This window comes from Nasonia vitripennis, chromosome 5 (genome assembly GCF_009193385.2).
Source record: "Nasonia vitripennis strain AsymCx chromosome 5, Nvit_psr_1.1, whole genome shotgun sequence".
Taxonomy (NCBI): domain Eukaryota; kingdom Metazoa; phylum Arthropoda; class Insecta; order Hymenoptera; family Pteromalidae; genus Nasonia; species Nasonia vitripennis.
Window position 1 is genome coordinate 7,316,107 of NC_045761.1, and position 14,188 is coordinate 7,330,294.

General features: G+C 35.1%; 4 protein-coding genes across 5 annotated transcripts; 2 read left to right on the forward strand and 2 right to left on the reverse strand.

The window, feature by feature from the left end:
- Positions 1-654: 654 nt before the first annotated feature.
- LOC100121621 (allantoinase) lies at positions 655-2,946 on the reverse strand. The gene is made up of 7 exons (XM_032600207.1): positions 2,408-2,946; positions 2,172-2,341; positions 1,573-1,687; positions 1,350-1,496; positions 1,213-1,258; positions 1,001-1,097; positions 655-895 (listed from the first exon to the last, which is right to left on the reverse strand). Exons 1-7 carry the CDS (start codon positions 2,552-2,554, stop codon positions 655-657), a joined length of 963 nt encoding a protein of 320 aa, XP_032456098.1. The 5' UTR covers positions 2,555-2,946.
- A 118-nt stretch (positions 2,947-3,064) lies between these two features.
- LOC100121604 (lanC-like protein 2) lies at positions 3,065-5,984 on the reverse strand. Of its 2 annotated transcripts, none has more exons than XM_003424419.3 (10): positions 5,808-5,984; positions 5,016-5,125; positions 4,759-4,938; positions 4,522-4,673; positions 4,290-4,440; positions 4,071-4,211; positions 3,817-3,999; positions 3,590-3,736; positions 3,412-3,514; positions 3,065-3,345 (listed from the first exon to the last, which is right to left on the reverse strand). In XM_003424419.3, the coding sequence occupies exons 2-10, from the start codon at positions 5,097-5,099 to the stop codon at positions 3,269-3,271; spliced, it is 1,218 nt and encodes a 405-aa protein (XP_003424467.1). In that variant the 5' UTR covers positions 5,100-5,125; positions 5,808-5,984; the 3' UTR covers positions 3,065-3,268. The 2 variants fall into 2 exon arrangements, with proteins under 2 accessions (XP_003424467.1, XP_031788004.1); XM_031932144.1 differs by lacking the exon at positions 5,808-5,984 and adding an exon at positions 5,398-5,703.
- Positions 5,985-6,050: 66 nt separating this feature from the next.
- Positions 6,051-10,835, forward strand: LOC100121583 (calpain-7). Its single transcript, XM_031932138.2, has 12 exons — positions 6,051-6,479; positions 6,557-6,720; positions 6,778-6,964; positions 7,034-7,359; positions 7,458-7,590; positions 7,655-7,845; positions 7,913-8,140; positions 8,215-8,459; positions 8,527-8,735; positions 9,737-9,945; positions 10,215-10,450; positions 10,548-10,835. The coding sequence occupies exons 1-12, from the start codon at positions 6,287-6,289 to the stop codon at positions 10,690-10,692; spliced, it is 2,466 nt and encodes an 821-aa protein (XP_031787998.1). The 5' UTR covers positions 6,051-6,286; the 3' UTR covers positions 10,693-10,835.
- A 119-nt stretch (positions 10,836-10,954) lies between these two features.
- On the forward strand, positions 10,955-14,040 carry LOC100113962 (small ubiquitin-related modifier). The gene is made up of 5 exons (XM_001607251.5): positions 10,955-11,526; positions 11,726-11,794; positions 11,911-11,988; positions 12,207-12,278; positions 12,824-14,040. Exons 1-5 carry the CDS (start codon positions 11,512-11,514, stop codon positions 12,896-12,898), a joined length of 309 nt encoding a protein of 102 aa, XP_001607301.1. The 5' UTR covers positions 10,955-11,511; the 3' UTR covers positions 12,899-14,040.
- Positions 14,041-14,188: the final 148 nt, after the last annotated feature.

Sequence of the window (14,188 nt, forward strand, 5' to 3'; positions counted from 1 at the left end):
TTTTCTTCCCCAAACCGCAAAGCTCAGCCGGAGCCGAACTAAGAAGCTTTACAACGTCCTGGTAGCTGAATCCTCGTTTCCTCGCTTCGGTCCAAAAGACCGACAGTCCGAACTGCACCGAAGATATTCCGCCCCAAGCCGAGAGGAAATCTCCGACTTGCTTGAGATCAGCGGTACAGGGCGAATGGTCAGACACGACCATGTCCAGCGTACCGTCTTTCAAGGCCGTCCACAGCTTTTCCTATATTTATACAGGTATAGGAGCAGGAGGATTAATCGATACGAACGAGCTGTGGGATGGGGTGTTGTTGCGTTGTGTGCGTAATTTACATTTTGTTTTTGCGTTGTCGAGAAAAGCACGAAGAGATGATTGGAAAAATAATTAGTAGAATTTTTTGATATAAATTCAGTGGAATTTCAAGTTTAAAGAACTTCATCCTACGTATAATGTCAGACGCATTAGAGAGAATCAAAAAGAATTTCAAATGTAATACCATCGGCTATTTAATGCTTTTTATTTCCAGCCGATGACGTCAAGAGTTTGAAAGTGCGATTTAATAAAAGAACGCGGCGGATAATGCAAGAGATATTTAAAGATTCGACTAATAATGTGATAAAATGAATGCGATGGAATTTTGAAAATGTTGAAATTCTCTAAACGAGCGTTTGTAATTTTGCGAATTGAAGATTAAAGATGAATTTACTAACTCTGTTGCTTTCATCTCTAATTGGCGGACAGCACTTAAACTGCGTGGCATTCCGTGGGATTTTTTCGGCGGTCAGGTAGAGATAATGATAACAGGTTTCCGCAGTCAGCCGCAATTTATTCTTTTTCGCCTCCCTAACCAAGCCCAAAGCCTCGGCTGCAGATAAGTGTACTATGTGACAACGAACGCTAAAAAACAGACATATTTTTCCCCCATTAAATTTCGATATACGACTTTTCCCCCATTAAATTTCGATATACGACTTAAAAATATTATAAGCGCATCGTTCTCACTTGTAAGCTTTGCACAGCTTAGTGATAATCGTTATTGCGTTAACTTCCATGATCTCAGGACGAGTCTGCAAGTAGGTATGGTAAACCGACGGGTCTTCTGTGAATCATAAAAATGTGCGTGACGTAACAATAAAACGCGATAAAAAATGAATCTTCGCTTTTAAAGATCAATGCAACCGTAAATCATTTTATAATCAGTAGTACTACTAAACCTTTTGATTTATCGATAGCATCTTTTAACTCGCATTCCGCGTGAAACTGCAATGAAAATAAAATTGTGTTGCATTGCTTTTCAGATTGTTTGTGTATATATCGTTGATTGATCGTTTATGTTGTGTGGAATATTTACGGCTAAGACGGTGTTTAAATTCCGCAACTCCATCAAGGCTTTTTCCACATCCTCCTCATTGACGTGGGGAAACTCTTCAATGCAACTGGGACACAGGAAGCACTTGAACCCGACGACTCCGGCTTCCACGAGTGGCTTCAAGTCTTTCTAGAAAATCAATCAATGGATGATAATGTAAAATGGTACTTTGATCACTCGTATATGCGTATTTTGTCGATCATACTTGGTTTCCTGGTATGACGCCACCCCAGAATCCGATGTCCACGAAAGCTTTTGTTCGAGCCACCTGAGCTTTAGTTTTCAAATTCTCTACGGTAGTTGTAGGTGGTATGGAATTCCTTCAAATAGTAGAATTACTTTGATATCGTTATGTATACAACTGACGAGTTAATTACATTAGAATAATACATTTATTTTCGTATTGTAAATTAAGTGTAATGTATTATGATCATGATAAAAGAATTAAAATATATATTCAATCTGAGTAATGCATGAAAGTAATTTAGGAAATTTACGCATCATACTGTGTGTACTCTTATCTACTTTCTAAAAATCAATTATTTCCCATGTATATGACTATTAAGCTTTGTATTCTAGCATAATTAAAATTTCATATCCAAGGGTATAATTGTGATCACGATATATAAATTTCAATAATATTACGTTCGGCATAAAGTCACAAATTGCAGCTCACATCCCTCACCCTTTAAAAAATCCCATACGTCCACATTTATCTTCGTAGATTACGTTATCTGTAGCAGACTTTATATACAACTGAAAAAATCGTACGATTTATCAGCATAGGGTTATATTTATACTTACAGTGGCATGTCAACAATGGTAGTAACGCCGCCGGCAGCAGCGGCTTTCGTAGCCGTCCAAAAGCCTTCCCACTCGCTGCGGCCGGGTTCATTCACGTGCACGTGAGAGTCGACTATTCCAGGCATCAAGAGCAAATTTCCAAAATCTTCGTATTCGACGTTCGAATGTTGCTATAACCATGCATAAAACGATACGTCATATTTTTAATTCAACGCTAAGACATCGGTTGTACTCACTCCAAGTTTATCGTTGATTTCGTTGTCATTGGCGCAAGGATGGATCGCCTCGATTTTTCCATTTTTCACCAGTAGAACAGCGGCTTTGACACCGTCCGGTAGAACAGTCTGCCTTGATACGAATAATTTTGCACCAGATGCATTCATTTTGCATGAATTTATTCAATCAAACTTTCAGGCGAAGTAGTGGAGAGACATCGAACAACAAGTTTGTTAAGACTGCGATTATAGCCGCTACACAAGTTGCCTTATCGCTTCGTTTGAAGATTAACGTTAATCGTTTTTGATAAAAACGACGATATTGTGTGTGATACGCATGATGCTATAGAGGAATGCATACGTATATTGTACATACATAAGTAACTTATAGAGACGCGGCGCATTTTAGATGGCGTAATAGCGCGATCGAGCAAATTGTCCGAGATGACAAATTTAAAATAACGCGCGACTATCTTGCAGATGCTTCTCATGTGGCTTCGATAGTTTTTTGCGGGTTGCCAGAATCATGAGGGGTCCGCCTTTTTCGTGATCTATTTATAGAATACGCAAGAGAGCGTTGAAGCTTCCTTTTAAATGGTTACGGAGTTTTGTTGCAAGTGACGTTGTAAAAGTTATATTTTAAATACTGGCGGTAAACTTGATTAAAACTTTTTTGAGTATTTCGAAATATCGTATTTATTACGAGGTGACCAAACATTTTGGAACACTATCACATTTTTATATGTATGTTTTGTCCTTACAGATAAGAATGAATTGTATGAAAATGCAATACAATAAGGTAGATTATAATCCTAAAAATAAATAATTTTGATATGATAATTATGATGAAAATTATTCTTCTTACACATGCAGCTTTTTCCTCTATAAGGTGTATCCTGGGAATTTGGCTTCACTTGGTTTCTGCATATCAACAAGGAAATAAATAGTTCCAGCCAAACCTGAAATTTTTTTTACATTTTGATAACGATTTTTCGTTCGCATTTCGGCTTTTATAAAATATTTACCTTCGAACAGCGAAAACGGTCTATCAGCTGGTCTAGTCTGATGAGCATCATAATCCAAGCACCATTCTGTGAACTTGCAAGCTCTGTACAAATGTTTTGGATCCTAAAAATTAATAATCATTTCACTATATTTATAAAATTATAAGATAACTCGAAAATCTACAACAAAAACTCATACCTTGGTCAGTTGATACAAACTAAGAAATGAGTAAGCATTTCCAGCAACTCCATGACAAATTCCACAACCTTTCTTAAGGAGACCTCTCTCCCATATAACTTCTCCGCATTTCAATGCCGTATTTAGATACTGATCTTTCTTGAAAATCTAAGTTAAAATAATAATTTAGTTTTTTCTTCTTGAATGCAAAATAATTTTTCTTTTTTTAAGAAAAAGAAAATATGTACCTCGTAAGCTAAACAAAATAACATTGTCATAGATGGTGCTCCATGGCACCAGTGCACTAGTTTGTCAGTAGTACTCCCTACAGATGATGGGAAATTACCAGAAGGATATTTAAGATTTTCTAACCACTGAATTGATGGTTCTACTTCAGTTTTCAGTTGATCTTCTGTTAAAAATTCACGAGCCTAAAATTTAAAATATGATTGATGTAAAATAAAATAATATTTGTTTATGTTGTAAAATCAAATGAATTTACCTGCAGCAACAAATACAGTATGCCAGCTAAACCATGTGCACCACCAAGATATTCAGAATCATGCCACATGTACATAAGGGGAGATTCGATGCCATGAGCTTTTGCATAGCTTTTTCCAGAACTTAATATGTAATTAATGACCTACAAAAATGGAATTGTTGATAAATGAAAAAAGTAAGGTCATCAAGCTACTGTGCATTCACTTCATACTGATTTTACCTGTCTGATTAAGTCGTCCTCGATAGGAGGAGGTGTCATGTGCTTATTAACAAATAAAAGAGCATATAGATACCCAGCTCTGCCATAAAGAATCTCATCTGGTAAACCACTGCCATCTTCATATATAGCATAAGAAGATAAATATTTCAACCTGTTAGAATTCAGATGTTCAGATTAATTTTTTGGTAAGAATTAAACATAAAGGTATTTGTGTAACAATAGTTAAACCAACTTAGAAATCATATTCTTAGATTCTTCCTTTTCACCAAGGAAATGATTCATCACAGCTCCTAATGCAAGTGGTCCAGCATTGCCAGTCAGAAATGTCACATGCCTTTTACCTCTTAGCTTCTCAATACATTTTCCAACCAGTTCTGTAGATCTCTGCAGTCATGGAGTTGTTAAAAAAAAAATTAAGATTTTTCAATTTTGAAAAAATATTTAATAGAAAGTAGTTCACAGTACTTACAGATATGTAACTCTGATCTTCAAAATACTTTCCATAGTGATAAAAAGTATAAGCAACTCCTGGTAATCCAGTATAAAGTGAAGTATCTTCTAGGCTGTACCACTGTCTCTTATTGTCTTCTAATCTTTTTAACAAGACTTTTGTACCAGAACTTAGTTTTTCTCTAAACTCGTCAGAAATCTATAAAAATCAGCCGTAGTTTCAATCATATAATTATTCAATAAAATATGACTATTTTCCATGCAATATTAACTTACGTCATTTCCATTAATATTAATGATTGAACATTGTTTTCCTTCTGAATAATCTTTATATGGATTAGGCAAATGTCTGCTACTCATTTTCAATTGATGAGTATTTATTGAACCTGAAAATACATCAATAAAAAAAAGTTAGTTTATTTTACTCAATTGCAATAAATTAAAATTTAATTTTCCAAATCAAAACAAAACTCAAACACAAAGAGTTTGGTTAAAATTAAGTTACATAGCAGAAAATACAGGTTGTAAATTAAACTTTCGAGGTATTTTTAACATCATTTTGAACATATTATTGATCTAAGGTAGGTAGATGATTATGCTAACAACACTGCAGTGTAATTATACCATATTTACTGTATATTTCACGCAAGACCCTTACTGAATTTTAGTATGCGAGCTTTTGTTGATGTATACCCAGTTAACAGCGAGTTGGGTATCACAATAAGCAAAGAAGATACATTTGTAATAAATCTTTTTCTTCGGAATACCATCTACGGCAAAATAATACACCAAGTGTGAGTTGTCTGACAACCACAATAATATAACCTATTTTATGCACTTTTGTACTGTAATAGAATATGAGTAAATTTAATAATGATTAAATCTTCACGAACAGCATGTTTTAACTGTCTTATTGAAAACTCATATCAGTAAAATAACCAAATACTTAATAGTTTATCAACTCAAAACATCTATAAAAGTATAACAAAAACAAACGCTATCACCGGTATTTTTCGGAACTTTTTCCCTACTTTTATATACTAATAACATTTTGATTTTACTGCTTACCTAAATCAAGTTTGAACACAATAAAATTATCTTATTACTAAACAACAATCTTGTTAACTTTCGTATGAGTTTTTGTCTTTTTATATATAGTTATACTGTTTATATTTTTGTTTTGGTACAAGCTATAGTACGGACAGGTACGGCGGACTGAGTAAACCTATCACGATATATATATATATATATATATATATATATATATATATATATATATATATATATATATATATATATATAGCCATAGCAGCCCAATGCCGCGCTAATCGCTATACTTTCAAAAGTACTTTTATGACGTTTTATCAACATAACCTGAGAAGAAAACACTACAGTCGTGTGTTGTACTTGGACAAACAGCATACAGTGGTGACTAATAAATCGGTTCACTGCTGTTAAAATTATGATCAGGCGGCTGTCAGAATACAACATGTCTTTCGTGAATTCTTGATGAATTTTAAAGTTTTTTATTTGCTAAACGGTAAATTATGGATCAAACGCTAGAAGCTGCTTTAGATGCATCTAGAAGAGCAGTAGATTTTGACAAGAATGAACAGTATAAGCAGGCCATCTATTATTATGGGGTTGCTGTTAAACTTCTGAAAAATTTGTCTAACGTTCCTGCTTTGGCTGAGAAATTTACAGAGTACCAAGATCGAATAGCTGAATTGCAAAAAATAAGTGAGTTCGAACTATCCATATTTTATTTTTCTTCTACAAAAGATTATTAGAACATTAATTTACTTTGTGACTTTCAGTTTTGGAAGAAGAAAACCAGAAACATGAATCAGTAACCCCTCCTGAAAGCGAATTGCAAAGATGTAAATTTTTACTCAATCAAGCTCTAGATGCCGACGAAGCAGGTTTCAAGGAAGAGGCTATAAAGTTGTACACCAATGCTGCAGAACTTGGATTAAAAGCCGTAAGTTTATGCATTTGAAAACTACTTGCATTTCCTAAACTAATTTGTTTATTTTAGAAATCTACGAGTAATGAAAAACAAAAAATAACAAATCTTGTACGCCATGCTTTGGACAGAGCTGAGTCTTTAAAAGGTATTAAAAAGAATCAAGCAGAAACTGTCCTTCCTAACTTGCCATCAGTTCCTGAAACAGATCTTCCGATAGATAATACTTCATCTGTAACTTCAACGTCTTCTAATTCAGGTACATATCACAGTTTAAAATAACTTATTATTTTATTCTTGGTTTAGTTATTTTGTTGTTAAATTTTAGTTACAAGTACAGCAAGACCAGCTTTGCACAGAGGCAGCAGCGTTCATCTGAAAGTTACAGGTGGAAGTGCTAGCTATACAGAAGAAGAGAAACGAGTCCTGCTATATAGTTCTCATATTAATGATAACGAATTTGTGCCTTTTATGAATGTTGACTTATCTGAAAGATTTCAATATGCAATTCCATTCACTGATAAAGATGGTTTCTTAGAACTATCACCGAAACAAAAACCAGATTTTGCTAAATGGTGTCGTCCAGAAGAATTATTTTCAGAACCAAAAATGGTAATGGGTCATGTAGTTGACTATTATAGCATAAAACAAACAGTAAGTAAAATTTTTTGCTATATGCCTTAAAATATAGTGATGCTTGACTACAAATTTGATATTTGAATAAAATAAACTACTTTTCATTATTTATTTAGGTAGTATCTGATTGCTCACTTGTTGCTTCTTTGGCAGTAAGTGCTCAGTATGAAAAGAAATTTGGTAGAAGACTTATTACCTCTATAATTTATCCTAGAAATAAAAATAAGGAACCAATCTACAATCCTTTTGGTAGGATAAAAAACAAATTTAGCAAACTTTTTGTTAAGAATAACAAAGTTACATTTGTTTTTAGGAAAGTACATGATAAAACTGCACATTAATGGTGTACCAAGAAAGATTGTGATAGATGATTTTTTGCCAGTAAGTCGTCAAAATCAATTACTTTGTTCATACTCAAGTAACCGAGGAGAGCTTTGGATATCATTGATAGAAAAAGCATATATGAAAGTAATGGGAGGGTATGATTTCCCGGGATCCAATAGTGTAGGTATTGTAATAATATTTTATACAAATACAAACAAAGAATATATATAAAAAATTTATATTTTAGAATATTGATTTGCATGCCCTTACTGGATGGATACCGGAGAGATGGGCAATAAGGCCTAACGAACCAGATTTTAATAAAGACAATTTATTTGATACTTTACTTTTAAGATTGCACAAAGGAGATGTTCTAGTCACTGTAGCTACAGGCGATCTTTCTGATGCTGATGCAGACCGAACTGGTCTTGTTCCTACTCATGCTTATGCTGTGTTAGATGTCAGAAAAATTGAAGTTAGTATAATTCAATGAATTTTATTGATAAGTTTTCTTACTGCCTTTGAATTTCACCATTGTTTTTACTTCAGGGAGAAAGATTATTGCAGCTAAAAAATCCGTGGTCCCATTTGAGATGGCGCGGAAATTTTTCCGAGCTCGACACAAAGCACTGGACACCCTCTTTAAGAGAAGTTTTGAATTATGATCCAGATTCTGCATCTCAGTTTGATAATGGTATATTTTGGATTGATTTTGAGAGCATATGCCACTTCTTTGATGTTTTCTACTTCAATTGGAACCCTGGCTTATTTAATTACACTTATTGTATTCACCAGTAGGTTCTTTATTTATATAATAATTTAATCTGTAAAAAGAAGCACCCAAAGGTTTTTTCTTACCAGGATGTGGAAAGCTGGAAGTGGACCAGTGAAAGATAGCTACAACATTGGTGACAATCCACAATTTTCATTGGAAGTACAACCAGATGTAACAGGTGCTGTTTGGATACTATTAACAAGACATATAACTGATATAGCCGATTTTAGAAAGAATCAAGAATATATAACGGTGCTAGTGTACAAAAACGATGGAAAACGTGTCTATTATCCGCGTAAGTATTTTTTTTTTTAATTTAAATATGACATGGAAAAGTAAGTATACTATTTTTTCAAAAATATTAGAAAACGTAAATATTTATTTTCGAAGAATTCGGATACAAAAAAAAAGAATATTTATCCCAGTCTGACTACTTATAGTGTGCCACTACTTGTTTCTTTGGAAAAAACGATAAAATTTTACTAAAGTATATCGTCTGGGTATATTGTCAATCTAATCATTTTCGTTAATAATCAATTTCCTATTGAGGAATCAACTGCAGATAAAATACTCAAAAACCGCGTGAGCTATCAGTAGGTATAATTACGCGTCGTTCCACCGATGTTTTTATGTTTCCGACAACAACGCGATAAATTGCGTTACATATGAAAAAAATTGAAGCGAATTCTAATAGAAATTTCAAATAATAAAAATTAGGGAAACTCGAGAAACGAACGATTCTATTTATTTGCTATATCGGTAATGATTTTTTTTTTTAATATACAAATTAAGCGATGCGCTTTGAAAAATCTTTTACGGCTTTCTGCTGTGCCTTAAATATTTTGTTATCTTATCAATATTTTGAGTGTGTATGCTTTAACGCAGATAACCAGGCATCAATATTCATCCGTAAATACAAGTATAAAAACTATAAAATATGCAGCACCATTTTTCGGTTTTTCAGCATACATATTAGAAATATTTTTTTTTTTTTTTTTTGCTAAGTTTTTTTAGTATAAAAATCAATAGCATTTTGTATCGGCAAGCTAGATCTCCCTTTCGAATTTTATGGCTTCTCCTTATATTTTAGCCATAACCTTTACCACCTTCTTGGTGTTCTTTCTAATAATGAAATTAGTTTATTACAATGACGTGGGTTGTAAAAGATGTAGCTTTAGATACCAATATTCCGCAAAAACTCTAAATATATGCGATGATTGCGTCTTTAATGTCTTTTTTTTTCTTATTTCTCCGCCTAGATTGCTATAAAACAATGGGATAATATTTGCATTACAGGCGATCCACCGCCTTACATCGATGGCGTTCGAATAAACAGTCCGCATTATTTGTGCAAAATCAAGCTTGGCCATAATCCGGATAGGCGTTATACACTTGTGATATCTCAATACGAAAAAACGACTACTATTTATTACACGCTTCGAGCCTACGGGACTTCCCCGTTCACACTTCGGAAGATAGCAGAGCCCTACAAATTCGAAAAAGAGGTCTGTGAAATATTCTCTCCTTTACAATCATTTCTAGCGACTTACATTATCTAAAACAGTTTCCAAGCGTAAGGAATGCTGGAAAGCTATTTATAAGTATGAGTCATGCAATTGGACAAGTTGAGATTGGTTCAAGGTGAAATGCTATGAGTCATCTCCTTGGTGACTTGTGCAAAATGAACAGATATTTTGCAATAGTTGCTCTAGGTATCGGATAGCTTGGATCTTTCAGTTAGTAAAATCAATGATGCTTTCTTTTTCGACAACAGATTACGGATGGCCAATGGAAGGGAATAAGCGCAGGTGGCTGTGCAAACCACCCTGCGACTTACGTCCACAATCCTAGGTATCAGTTGGTCGTCGAGAGTTCGAACAACAACAATTGGCTGCTCGTTATCATGAAAGGTCCGAAGCAGTACCAAATTGGCTTCGAGATCCTGACGGTCATTCTGAACGATCCAGAAGCTCCAGGTGCCTTCAAAAGCAAAAGTTCTGGTCCCTTCAGGTACTCTGATGCATGCACGCGCTCGCGTCTTCATTGCTGGTTTACATTGAAATTGCACGACGCGCTGAACTACGATGTTTTATGCTCTGCTTTTCAGGTCGGGATTCGTCTATCTGGAATTGGAAGACGTGCCAGCCGGCACTTACAACGTCATCCCCTCGACCTACATGCCAGGACAGGAGGGTCCGTTTTTCTTGACTTTCAAGTCGTCTTGCAGCATACAGCTTAGCCGCCTGCAGTAACTTTAAAAGAACCAAAAAAGATACAGAGCTCAAACGTTCTTTCAGCACAAATACGCTAATGAAGCTATAAAATCAAATTGTTCCCTCTCTTGTAATTAACGTTGTAAATAGACTCGCACGATTTTTTTAACACGACATAAAAAGCTTCATTTCTTTCATATACCACTTCACTTCCACGCTGATTAGGCTTCCGTCCATCGCGAGTTACATAACTTCGTCATCTTATATTCCGTATTGCAATATTTCTCGAAATCTCCCAAGAACCCGCCATATCGTCATCATGAAACCTATAAGTACAAAGCCATAATCCATACGTACAACAGGTTTCATCAGGATGATGATGAAGATGGGGGGGCTGTGACGAAAAAACGGGGGCGAACACGTTCGAGCCTGCATCGGAAAAACTGGACAAGTCGACGGGCCGCGCTAACGGGCGAATTTTAAAAAGTGGACAAGCGGCCTCGCCCGCGAATCAACGTCGACTTCCGGTTAGCCGGTGCTATACTTTTCCGCACAGGGAGAGACGCCGCCGCCACCGCACACACAGACGCTCTCTAGTCTCTAGGCACGCAGAGTCTTGTGGATCTTGGAAGCCGCCGCCAGGCCAGTAGTAGCGCACACGCCGCGCACCAAGTATAGTATACATATATACAGACAAGTGAGAGCAAGAGAGAAAGAGCGACGACGATTTCTCATCCGGCGCGCCGCACAGCTTTATGAAATTGACAAAAGCATAGCGCCATATTGCCTGCCCTGCTGTGTTTGGTTGCCGTTGTTGGCGCGTGCTCGTCGACTGATTTCCTCAACTAGTTCGCAACAATGGGTGATAACCAGGTGAGTCCACTCGTCCTCGGCTTCGCCGGCGTCGAAGCTTGGCATCGATGCCATCGACTCCTCGCCGCCCGACGTATTATCCACCCGGCGAGAGTCGTCCCGGTGTTTTATAACCTTCGCGCGTGTTCGCCTGTACACCGCCACTCGCTAAGCCGTAGCCCCCTTTCTGTAACATTCCTCGCTATTTCTCTGCCCGCAGGAACAGAAGCCCGACTCTGGCCCCGGAGACGTGAATTCCGAGTACATCAAGCTCAAAGTCGTCGGAAATGTGAGTAGCCTTTACTTGATATGCATCTTTGTTCTCTCGCGGCTTTTTCGACAACCTGACGCGTTTTTCTCACGCTCGCCCTCTCTCTCTCTCTCTTTCTGCCCCCCCAAATACAGGACAGCAACGAAATCCACTTCAGGGTAAAAATGACCACGCAGATGGGCAAGCTGAAGAAGTCCTACAGCGATCGTGTGGTGAGTATTATGCCTCCACGTGCATGGCCCCCCCAGACGAGGCCGACGACACCTACGGAGATAACGCGCTTGTGTTGTGATGGTTGTAGAGTTGAAAGCGTTCCGCGAATCGCTCTTGCGACGTTATTTCCGTGGTCGTCTCCTCGAAAAGGCGGGAAATAACTGGACGAACCTCTTTGCATCATGATGGATTTTTTCATTTTTTTTCTTCCTTCCAGGGTGTACCTATGACATCGCTCAGGTTTCTCTTCGATGGCAAGAGGATCAACGATGATGAAACACCAAAGCAGGTAAATTCTCTTCTATTGTTCGCTATTACTTTGTGCGAGTTTTATCAAGTGCTTAACAATTATGTGTTTTGTTAATTGATATTTGTGGTGTTTTGTCGTAGCTTGCATAGCAATTTTTGGGATGTTTATTTTTGGCTTTGTCTATCTGTTTGATTTGAATGTATATGTAATGAAAATTGACTATTTACCTTGGCAATCATTTCAATTTTATCTTCAGTGTGTGCAATTATTATAATAAAAAATGAATCCTTTCTTCGTTATTCAGTATATGATGTGTTCTATGACTTATAGTATGCTAATCATTCTAAATCAGAACTTACATTTAACAAACATAATGAGTACTGCAATCAATATATATTTTTTATCTAAAATGTTTTAGGATTTTTTTTATTTGCACTCTTCATTATATACTTCAATACGTTATCATATCTCATTAAGTTTGGCAGTTTTTTTTCATCTTTGTAGTGCATGCAGTGTTCATTCATTTAGTATTTCTGATTTTTATTATATGAATAAGTTTAATAAATTTTAAATTATTTTTTCAGCTTGAAATGGAAAATGACGATGTTATTGAAGTATATCAAGAACAAACGGGTGGTAATTCCTGGTGGTCACAGTAAGAAGGCGTTAAAGGGAGAAGCCATGTATTCTGGTTTTATTATTTTCTAAAAAGTGAAAGTGGCTGATGTCAAGATAATATGAAAAAGAAAACTTTTCATTGAAGACATTGTCTTTAGAAATCTTAATGTAATTTGATTTTCATTTAAGTAATTTGGACGTGGTGTTTTACATTCCCATTGTATACAAAAGAATCATAACCACAGATTTCATAAACATATATATTCATTCATCATTAAAAAAAATAATAGTGAAAAATCAAGTTTCATTTAGACAATTTTAAACTTCTTTCCACCAATGTACTTGAAATTATTTGCAAGATCTTCTCTTGACAATTATACTTTGGTAAAACTATAACAACAAGTGTAACAGTAGCTCTGATGTGAATTTAAACTGTTAAAATTGCACTATGTAGTTCACCAATGTATAGATATCAATGGGAGACAAATACTTAAATTAATTAATACTGCGCATTTGTAGATTTAAGTTTAACGAATTATTCAAGAGATTCGCTTTAAGTAATTAATCATTCGTTATGTTATAAAAGAAGCAGCGAATATTTAATAATGTGAACTAGTTTCAAGTAAAATGTTGCATTCAGATTATAGACGCAATAAATAAAACTAAACTTACCTTTTTCATATTTCTGACAATTTTTTTATTATAATTATAAATTGGGCTATATTTTTTACGGATATGTTCAATTTGGACATAAAAGTATGCGGTAATTGACGTTTTGTGATAAATCTCTTCATAAAGTGTAAAAATGTTACATTAGAATTTTGTACAATGTAACAATAATATTGCGTTTTTGTCCAGACTGCGCATACAATCGCATTTTTATAGTCATCAAATCAATGTTTAGTTCCAAATCGAGTTTAAAAATCAATTCTTTACTAAAAAAAAGCTATATCGTGTAACTAGAAGCGTTTATTAAATTATGAAAAATGGACAATGACTTGTTTGCTTTCATTGTCGGTTACAGTATAACAGTGTCAGTACCAAAGTTTTAACAATCATCTAATTACGTTTATAGCCAAACATGAAATTTTTTTAAAGAAAAGGATTATGTATACGTCAGATAGTTTAAGCTAACAGTGTATTACTCTTTGAAAATAGAAAAAATAAATGCTGGACAAACAAATTTTTTTTAATTTTTTCATGTTGCTGAAGGTACTTTTTAATTTTTTAAGGTACAATTATGAATCATGGTCATTTTGGTACGATAGCGTTTTATTCTTTTTTTTACGGTTTAAAACAAAATATTAATTACAAGGTATAATTATTCACTT

What these genes read in the sequence shown, in the direction of transcription:
- LOC100113962 (XM_001607251.5), top strand. An exon ending in AGTCCTACAGCGATCGTGTG is followed by an intron (nt 11,989 to 12,206) that starts GTGAGTATTATG and finishes TCTTCCTTCCAG; the next exon opens with GGTGTACCTATGACATCGCT. An exon ending in ATGATGAAACACCAAAGCAG is followed by an intron (nt 12,279 to 12,823) that starts GTAAATTCTCTT and finishes TTATTTTTTCAG; the next exon opens with CTTGAAATGGAAAATGACGA.
- LOC100121621 (XM_032600207.1), bottom strand. Translation starts at nt 2,554, where the DNA reads ATGAATGCATCTGGTGCAAAATTATTCGTATCAAGGCAGACTGTTCTA. An exon ending in AAATCAACGATAAACTTGGA is followed by an intron (nt 2,342 to 2,407) that starts GTGAGTACAACC and finishes GCATGGTTATAG; the next exon opens with CAACATTCGAACGTCGAATA. An exon ending in ACCATTGTTGACATGCCACT is followed by an intron (nt 1,688 to 2,171) that starts GTAAGTATAAAT and finishes TACTATTTGAAG; the next exon opens with GAATTCCATACCACCTACAA.
- LOC100121604 (XM_031932144.1), bottom strand. Translation starts at nt 5,509, where the DNA reads ATGGTATTCCGAAGAAAAAGATTTATTACAAATGTATCTTCTTTGCTT. An exon ending in AAGATCAGAGTTACATATCT is followed by an intron (nt 4,674 to 4,758) that starts GTAAGTACTGTG and finishes CCATGACTGCAG; the next exon opens with AGATCTACAGAACTGGTTGG. An exon ending in TACTGTATTTGTTGCTGCAG is followed by an intron (nt 4,000 to 4,070) that starts GTAAATTCATTT and finishes TTTAAATTTTAG; the next exon opens with GCTCGTGAATTTTTAACAGA.
- LOC100121583 (XM_031932138.2), top strand. Translation starts at nt 6,287, where the DNA reads ATGGATCAAACGCTAGAAGCTGCTTTAGATGCATCTAGAAGAGCAGTA. An exon ending in AGCTGAATTGCAAAAAATAA is followed by an intron (nt 6,480 to 6,556) that starts GTGAGTTCGAAC and finishes TGTGACTTTCAG; the next exon opens with TTTTGGAAGAAGAAAACCAG. An exon ending in ATTATAGCATAAAACAAACA is followed by an intron (nt 7,360 to 7,457) that starts GTAAGTAAAATT and finishes TTATTTATTTAG; the next exon opens with GTAGTATCTGATTGCTCACT.